Source organism: Dicentrarchus labrax, unplaced genomic scaffold (assembly GCF_905237075.1).
Source record: "Dicentrarchus labrax unplaced genomic scaffold, dlabrax2021, whole genome shotgun sequence".
In the NCBI taxonomy this organism is placed as follows: Eukaryota; Metazoa; Chordata; class Actinopteri; family Moronidae; genus Dicentrarchus; species Dicentrarchus labrax.
Window position 1 is genome coordinate 24,642,146 of NW_026136711.1, and position 9,444 is coordinate 24,651,589.

General features: G+C 41.2%; 1 protein-coding gene across 1 annotated transcript; it reads right to left on the reverse strand.

Moving 5' to 3' along the window:
• Nucleotides 1-22: 22 nt before the first annotated feature.
• sp1 (sp1 transcription factor) lies at nt 23-8,562 on the reverse strand. Its single transcript, XM_051414306.1, has 6 exons — nt 8,442-8,562; nt 7,649-7,722; nt 5,195-6,611; nt 3,576-3,717; nt 2,729-2,919; nt 23-2,077 (listed from the first exon to the last, which is right to left on the reverse strand). The coding sequence occupies exons 1-6, from the start codon at nt 8,446-8,448 to the stop codon at nt 1,770-1,772; spliced, it is 2,139 nt and encodes a 712-aa protein (XP_051270266.1). The 5' UTR covers nt 8,449-8,562; the 3' UTR covers nt 23-1,769.
• Between the last annotated feature and the right edge of the window lie 882 nt (nt 8,563-9,444).

Here is a 9,444-nt window from a genome sequence, read left to right on the forward strand (position 1 = left end):
TTTGCAAAGAAACGAGACATGGTATATTTATAATTTTAATCCAGCTGTTGGCATTTGCAGTAGTTGTATACACACACACACAATATAAAATCCCTTATTTAAAATGGGGCAAAAAAATAAGAGCACTTGTTGTCCAATGAACTTAGTCTATAGAGTTTCAAAGGAGCGCTTTTAAACACATTTTCTGACATACAAGTTACAATTATCTCTCAAATAAAACAGAACTCTAAAGCAAAGAAAATTTGAACAAAGGTGAGGCATCTTTTCAGAAAAACTTTGACCCTTAATATTTATGCAACTTATTTATTTGGACAACAAAGGGATGTGTGTCCGAGGTTTGCCTTTAGCTGGATCTTTTCCAGTTAGAATTTTAACATGTATTACAAGAGTAAAAATTATTAGAAAGTTCATGGACCAAAGAAAGATTTCCTAGTTTTGCTCATAAAATGAGTATGAACCTTTGGTTTTGAGCTTACATATTTATGCTGTCTGGACATTATTACAAAACACTTGACTCTGACCAGATATGACTAAAGAAACACCTTTCCTCAGACTGGAAACAAACTTGATGGAACTGCAAGGCAAAGTTGATAAGTATACCACAGAAGAAACATACTGGGAAGATCTTGACCGTATAGAATACATTATTCTATGACCAAAAGGTTTGTAAGTTTACACATTTAATCTACATATATATATATATATATATATAAAAGTAATAACATAAGATTAAGATTGATTGTGCATGAGAGATTCATACAACTGAAAGGCAATCTCTTGCAAACGTGTAAAATAATCCTGCCTACGATAAGAATTTCTTTAGCCTTTACCAAAATTATATATACACAAAAAAAAAAAAAATCAAAATGTTTTTGCTATGATAAACATATCAAAGCATGATGGCTTGAATGTGTGTACCTACATAAGAGGTTAAAGAGTTATTCTCAGGATTTCAGTGCCCTGACACACCTACGTCCTCACACTGATTAGTGCTTTTGGCTCTGACCTGGTTGTGACCTCATGTATTCCAGCCCTCGTCTTAACGGTCCACCCTAAAACGCTTTACTATTATTCCTATGACACCGGGATCGTTAGGCTGGGAACATGTTAGGTTCTCGCAAAACTGCAACCGCAGAAATGTGGGAACCAAATATTTGCTGATCGGGATTATAATTTCAGTTTTAGGGATGAATTTAGCATTATGGGCCAATATGGGCCAGTTAGCCTGGCCTGCGGATGCCTGGCCTGATACAGCAGCCCAGTTTGAGAGGACAGGAGACACCTGAAGTGAAGAGGGACAAGTAGCAAAGCTCACAGCCTTGGAAACAAGGGTGAATCTGACTTAGTAGTGTCATCTCTTTACTAAAAGAAGCATGTAGAGATCACTTGCCACCAATTCTACATCAAGTGTGCTGGTCTGTGTGTTTTATTGCAATCTCACCATCAAGTAAGATCGGGCCTTCGTGTGGGAGAAATGTTAGTGTAGTGCCATTTCCATTCAGGGGAAATAAGATTTCATGATGATTTCTCTAGTCTTACATTTTAATCCAACTCTGACCCTTAAATCCCACAGGTATTTAAATACAAGACGGAAATCCATATTCCTGCCTCAGTTCTCAAATTCAATAGTCTGTTGTGTTGCATCTGTGACAACCTCTCCTGTCTGAAGCCTTTGAGAGGTTCTGTGTCTGCAGTCAGACGTGCCCTTTTTAACCCCAAATGTCCGAATGCAACATCCACCATGGTGTCTTCCTGCTCCTCCACTGTCCTTAGTAGTTGTTGCCGTTAATTTGGTGAAGGTCCACCTGCATCATGTTGATCCCACTGCTGGCTAATCGAGCTATGCTCTCTGCAGATAAGGTTTCCATGGTGACGATGGTGTGCTGGTCACTGGATGACACTGCTCCTGTTTCGACTTTTGTTCCTGCTGCAGGGGAAGCAGCATCAGTCGAGCCTGTGGTGCTGCCGGTGTTGGTGGCTACTACTTTCTTGTTCAGATGGGTTTTGATGTGCTTGGAGAGGTGATCGCTGCGCATGAAGCGTTTGGGACACTCTGGGCAAACAAACCTTTTCTCACCTGAATATGGAAGGGGAAATAAAAATAAATACAAAAATAGCTGCAGCTGGTATGACCAGTTAATACTAATGATAATAATAATAACACATTTTTAAAAATATATTTTGGGGTTGAGGATATGCAACATATTAAGATAATTACATTATAATTATGTTAGTTATCAATAATCTGTCAATTATTATCTAGATTTATCATTTGACCCATAAAATGTGAGGTAATACTACAAAAAAAGCACAATTTCTCAAAGCCCCAAATTGCTAGATTTGCCCAAAAGAGGTTTCCTTTAATATTGTAGAAGCCAAAAACAAAACATCAGAGAATCAGATATTCACATTTGAGACTGGAACCAATAAAATTAAATTTGTGATTTAAAATCAGACCTAAACAATAAATCAGTTATCAGGGTAGTTTCTAATTTTCGGTCGATCAAACCGTTACTTGTTTCAGCTTTAATTAATCCTGTTGCAAAAAATTCATTCCTTTGAAAGCTATGTTGCCAAGAAACAGATGTTTACGGATGCACATAGGCTTGTTCTTTACTATTCTTACATCAAGGACCACAAAGGAGTCTCCAGACTTAATTGTCTCTTCATCTTTGATGTTTTGTCAATGTCAATTGTGAAATAAACTAAAATAAATCCTCAATGTCACCTGTGTGCGTCCTCTTATGGCGCTGAAGCTCATCTGAACGGGTAAATCGTTTGCCACAGAAAGACCAGCCGCAGACGAAGGGTCGTTCTCCTGTATGCCAGCGGAGGTGGGCCCTCAGGTGGGATGTCTTGCCGTAGATCTTCCCACAGCCAGAGATGTGACATATGTGCTGCTTCTTTTTATTTGGATCACTGCTCAATTAAAACAAACAGACAAAAAAAGACAATTACTAGGTTCTCTGTGAGGAGACCACATAAAATCAATGGAAAATGCAGTTTCTATGTGAAACTATAATATAGTTTGTTACAACTTGACTTATTTTTGATCTCATTAACAGTTCTAATAAATTGTAGTTTTCCCTTTAAGTATTAACAATCACAGTTTATTATTAGTCATCTTACACACTGACATCTAACAATGAGTTAGAAATAATTAAATAGGTAATTTCTGAAAACACATCTATCTTTACAAAGTATTTCATCATTAGTTTATATTACTTTTTTTAATTGTTTATTATTGACGTCATAATTAAAGGTGGTGTTGTACAGGACATTTTAGTAAAAGTTGTTTCTACTGTGTTGTCCCTCATGTTTACATACACAAGGGGGGCAGAATATTAGAAACACTTTTTAATATAATGCAGTCCAGTACAACACATGACTATAACTATGACCCTCAATGTTAAAACATATAATTCAATTAATACCTTTTGACAGTGTCAACAAAAACTTGCCAGCTTAACTTGATTTATAAGTGTCATAAAACTGGTATTTATGCTGGAGCAGTTGTATTGGATTGCATTAGAGTGTGATTGCAGGTGTCTAAAAAACGTGCATCAGTGACATACCGTCCTTCTCCATCCTTGCAGAAGGGGCAGGTACATGCTTCCCTGCGGTTACGACGTCCTTGAGGTGGTGGGCTTATATCCTCATCATCCATAGCTGTGCTATCATCCAAACTTTCTCCACCTGTCTGTAAGTTCTGCTCTCCTGTTGTGATTGAATAGAAAATACTTAAGTGTGAGATAAATTATACGATAGCTTGAGATCTTTTTTGGTTAATAAGATTTAGTTAATCCGATTCACAACACACTAAAAAGAATTTCATTTATACACCAAGTTTTTCTGCAATATTTTCTGTACCTGGTAAAATGTCAGGGGACCCTTAATTACCAATTTAAGAAAAAAATAAATATAAACCAGTTATATGTATGTATAAAGGTGTACTAGCTTGAACTGTATGTTGCCTGCAACTTAAGGATCTAGGGCAATTCTGATCTACTGCAAGTCATTTTCAGTGACATAAAGAGTCAAGAATTTCACCAGTTACTTCTGATGTTTCCTCATTAAAGAGCATTACAATAACTTGATTCAACATTGCTTAAGAAGCGGATAACAACACAGGGTGTTCAGAGAAGTACTTTTTGAATATAAGTAATACTGTAAGTTGCATGGGTATATTAAGTCGAATGCCAAATAGCCTTAGCCCTCCAAGCTTTAAGTTCTAGGCTAAAGTAAATGTTAGTGTAATGTGAGCACTGACACTGGTGTGTAGAAAAGCCTGCCATTCAGTCCTGCTGGAGTCCAAACAAAGCCTGTTACATACTAGCTGATGGGAAGCACATGACTTCATAATAAGGATAACAGAGCAAACTACATGCACTAACAACAGGCTCCATTATTCCTCACAAACATTAGTATTTGATCAAATGTAGACTAGCAAGCATATACACTTGCTTGAACAGAAGTGAAGAATGGCTTATGATAAAAGGTTGCTATAAGATGGGAGGGGTCAAGTTACACCCCCACTGTGACACAGAAGTTGTGGCCACCCACAACTACAGTAGTGTAATCATGATATGAAGAAAGTGTCACCAAGAAAAGAAAAAAGAAAATTTAAACACAAACACATGCAGAGCATGGGGTAACACTGGGCCAGCAGAACTGGTTAAACTAGTATACAGTAGTGCACCTGACACACAAAGAGGAAAGGAGATTAAACCCAGAGATACAACATACTACAGTGCAAACACCTCGAATACAGCAAGGAAACCTAATTGTCTACCAGACTACTTAACAATATTTACTCAGCTCAACTGCCAGCTACTTCTGAACAATGACTGTGTACTTTAAAAGTTGGACCTTCCTTGTTGGTCCCCTATCTTGCCTAAAATAACTAAACACAATCAACGATTCATTTCAACCTCCATTATTTTTATCATGTCTGAAAAGTAATGACTACAAATGACAAAGTCAAATAACATAAAAACCAATTCAGTTAAGAAATATGGATAGCCCTGCGTGAGGATTACATCATTTAGTACCATATAGTCCTTTTTCACACAAGGGCCACTGGGTTACAAACAGCTCAAAATCTTTGAAACACAACAGTTGTTTACTTAATATACTGTATGTTAATATGGTTTGTTTTGACTGATTATTTCTGGAAAGTGGGTGAGTGACTGACCTCCTGTACTGGCAATGGTGATGGGAACTGTCTGCAGCTGGTGCATCTGCAGCCCAGAGCTTCCAAGTGTGTTGAGATTTATGGTCTGGATGCCTGGGATCTGCACTGTGTTGACAGATACTCCTGCAGCTGCAGCACCTCCCTGAGCTTGGCCAAGTTGGGGGAGAGACTGCATGGGGGCCAGCGTGATCTGTGGCCCTGTCGGACTCTGGATCTGAATGGTCTGCCAGCTCACCTGGCCATTGGGGCCTACAGTGCGCAGGAAGATGGGCCCTGTGTTTGGCATAATTTGAAGATTTTGAAGCCCTTCCTGACTGAGTGTTGGAGCTGCAAATACCTGACCGCCAGCGGTCGTGACAGTACCGGCCTGGATAGTTTGGAGGGGTGTTCCACCTTGGATAACCTGCTGAGGCTGGATGAGGATCTGCTGTGGCTGCTGCCCGTCCCTGTTGTCTGGCTGTATCGGGACACCCAGAGAAGATGCTGTGTTATGCTGGAATGTCCCGGTCATCACTCCATTGCTGTTCTGCGTTTGGGTCATTCCATAAGAAGTGGAAGTCTGCGTGGTGACAGTGGACGTATTTGTCATGTAACCTGCCCCGCTGTTGGAGGACACTGGATGTTGTTGTTGTTGTTGCTGCTGCTGTACAAGTTGGCTTCCCCCTGCATCACCTCCACCCCCATCTCCCCCTGTACCACTTGTTCCAGTACTGACAGGTAACAAAGTGATGTTTCCATTTAGTGACACAGGCATATTTGCCAGGAACTGGGGCTGGTTTTGTAGCACACCACTGCCCAAACTTATATTTTGAATAGGGATGGCTCCCTGAAGGAGACTGGGCATTGTTATGATGTTTCCTGCTGCCCCAGCTCTGTTGGTTGCGGCTATGATCTGCTGGCCATTAGGAGAGGACACTATCTGAAACTGCTGCCCTTGTGCTGCAGCAGATAGAGAATCCTGCTGAGCATGTGCCAACTGCAGTGGCTGGCCATCCACAGTCTGAAACTGGGGAATAACCTGGTACTGAATGTTGGGCATCATACCGGATATGGTGGTAAGGACCTGCTGACCCTGCATCGATGGAGCCTGAGCTACTACGTATTGCTGTGGCTGATGCTGCTGTCCCTGAGTGCTTGCGACAGCTACTGATTGTGACAGCACCTGTCTGCCCTTGCCTCCATCACCTCCTGTCATCACCCCTGAGGAGTCGGTGGTGATGGTGTTAGTGCCTGAGGATGCTTGAATGCTGAGAGGGATAACCTGCCAGCCGTTGGCACTAGTGGTGAAAACACCCTGGTTTAAGTCCAGCTGTTGCTGCTGGTTTTGTTGGTCTGAAGATGAATCGTTCTCTCCTGGGGTGTCAATTCGACTGCATGTGGCTGCCAACAAGGCAAGAGGAGATGGCTGCTGAGAGTCCTGGAAAGAGAAAGAAGACAGAAAGGAAAAAATAAGGACTTTGTATAGCAAAAAATACATCTCACTATCTAACATACACATTAATGCTGAAGGTGTGACAAAAAGTATAACTGGCTGTACAAATGTCCACACATATTTTGAGCAGTGTTACAATTACTGACAGTTCAAATTTGAAATAATACCAATGTAGTGATGCAATCCAACAATAATTTTCAAGCACTTTTATGAGAAAACTTAAAAAGTAGTACAAAATGTAATCAAGGAGGATAATTGTACAAGTGATAAAAAAAAACCAATACCCATAATTAAAAGCTGACCTGATAAAGATAAATGGGGGTTCGAGGAAGAACAACATTAAAAAGGGGCTAAGTCCAAGAGCCTGAACTAAGAGGGCAAATTAGGTTTTAAAAATAAACATTTTCACTTTAAAATTTTAAATTCCTTTAATGGAGTTTACATTCAAATAAATTATTTTTTAAAAAAATGTGCGACTGGCTTTTTAAATGCTACACACTCCCAATACGCCATTCATAAAATGAAACCTATTTCCTTTGATCACACAAGTCTCTTCCCAGCACTTCACAGAGAGTAGAGTGACCGGGGGGGGGAGCAGGGTGGGAGAGTATGGGAGGGACCGCATTTTTTTCCAGTGCAGCGGCGGGCTCGGCTTCCCCTCCCCCCAAACCCACCCATCTCCCTCCCACACTTTATTTTGCCCTATAAACTGAGACACTCCTCTAGCCACCCCCTCCAAACCCAGCCAAATGGGCCGAGCGAAATGCACATGAAGTGCCGGGGTTTGACGGGAACACCCCGTGTGGGCGAAATTTACCTGCCCATTCCCCACCCCAGTGACATGTGCTCTGGTGAGAAAATCAACAACGCGCTTCAAGTCGCCACACAAATGAATAACACAATCAAAACACACATAAAACACACAACAGGTCCAGTGGGTATGACCGGGGAGCACGGTTAATGTTTCAACAATGCTGACACTCGTGGGGATTTTTTTTGGCAAACAAGTCCGGTTAACCTACTTGTGAGTTTGTGTTTCGCTTTTGACTGAAGCCTCCACCGCTCTCCGCAGCGGCCATTTCACCCTGCTGCTGATCTGCGGAAGAAGAGTTTGTAAGATCACTTATCATTTAAAAAAAAAAAAAAAGTAGTTCAAACATCCAAGTTGATGTTACGGTCAACAATTTGAAGGATGAGAGAGAAAAACACACATAACACATAACGTTAATACGCACGGCTGACCTAAATAACGCCACATTTCTAAGGATTTATTTTGTAGTAGCAGTCAACGTGAAGCAACCTCAGGACAGAAAAGCAAAAGGAAACCAATGCCACAAGTGCTCCAAGGGCCAGCTAACCTAATGGCTAAGCTAACGTGAACTCAACCACAACAAGTCACGTTAAAAAGAGGAAAAGAAAAGCAGCCGAGTAGTTTAGCTAAAGAGAGAGCGAACTTAAGTGTTTTCAAACGCACTACTAAATATAACTAGTCGGCTAGCTCACGGGAACTGGACACAGATACATTATTGTGTACGCAGGTATTGTCAATTAACAACAGAAGTTAAGTTAGTGGGCTAAATGTTAGCTACCATTAGCAGTCAACGTTGAGTAGTTGGGTTACTTTTATAAAACTGCTTGAGACGCTAGCTAAACAATACATCATGCTTACAACAGGGAATACACTTTTTTTTTTTGTTGAAACCGACGGTATTTATTTGACGTTACTTCTCACTGTTAATTTAACCCTTCGTTCCCAAACATGCCAGCGACGGGTTTTTTTTTTTGTACACGCAACAAAAAATAAAGTTCACTTACTGCTCATAATTGTGAAGACGAGGAGGAGTTTCTCTGCTCTTTTTTCGAGTTGACAACTTTTCACAACTTCACACAAACTTGACGGGCTGCCCCCCCCCCCACCCTCCTCCTAATGAAGGAGACAGACGGGTGCGTTAGATTGTGTGACCTGTGTGGCCCGTTAAGTTTGCGAGGATGACGGACTTTTACCAGAAAATAGCTCGTACAGGGTTTAATTATGCACTGACGAGAAACTGACCCAGTGGCCGCTTTTTAAATATATATATATTTAAAGGCTCGGAGATCTAAGTTGCAGCTGAGGCTGTAAACTTACGGTAAATATCGGACCGAACACGTTAAGATGAGTTATGTCATCACGGTTTTTTCACCAAAACCACATTTAAAACACGCAATTACCTTGATTAATAAACTTTATTTGCTGTAATTACTAACGTTTAGACTTAAACACTGCCCCTAAACAATCCCACATGTCCAACCCGTAATAAATCCGTAAGGGTATGAATGCTTCTGTCGTGTTTGTAATTTTGGCACCTGATGACTGAACTAATCGCCCTATTCCGGTACATAAAGGAAGCACACCCCTCTGCGAGCTTCTTGCGAAGGATTGCTGCTTTCCTCCAATGGGAAAGGTCGTCTCTGTCGACGAGACTCAACCAGCCAATGTGATTGGGCTAAATGCGGAGAATAGGGCGAGACCTCGCAAGTTAGGTTGTACCGCTGAGTATGATTGACGTCGGGTTATCTGTTTTCCGCTTAAAAGGCGCCATGAGTAAATATGTCCACGTAAACATCGATATTTCCCCTTACTTAAGCTCTGATATTGTCTTATCATTCAACAGTGTGAAGTCCTACAGGCTCATCTCTTGTTATGCCCGTCTTGAACACGGAGGTGGGGAAGGAGGAAGGCGCACTGGGCATTTAAGTCTTGCCTCCGTGGCCACTGGCCACTCCCTGGTGGCGCGCTGTGGGTTGGGAAACAGCAAGGAGGCGGGAGGAGTGAGCC

What these genes read in the sequence shown, in the direction of transcription:
- sp1 (XM_051414306.1), bottom strand. An exon ending in CACCATTGCCAGTACAGGAG is followed by an intron (nt 3,718 to 5,194) that starts GTCAGTCACTCA and finishes CAATCACAACAG; the next exon opens with GAGAGCAGAACTTACAGACA. An exon ending in TGCAAGGATGGAGAAGGACG is followed by an intron (nt 2,920 to 3,575) that starts GTATGTCACTGA and finishes TTAATTGAGCAG; the next exon opens with TGATCCAAATAAAAAGAAGC.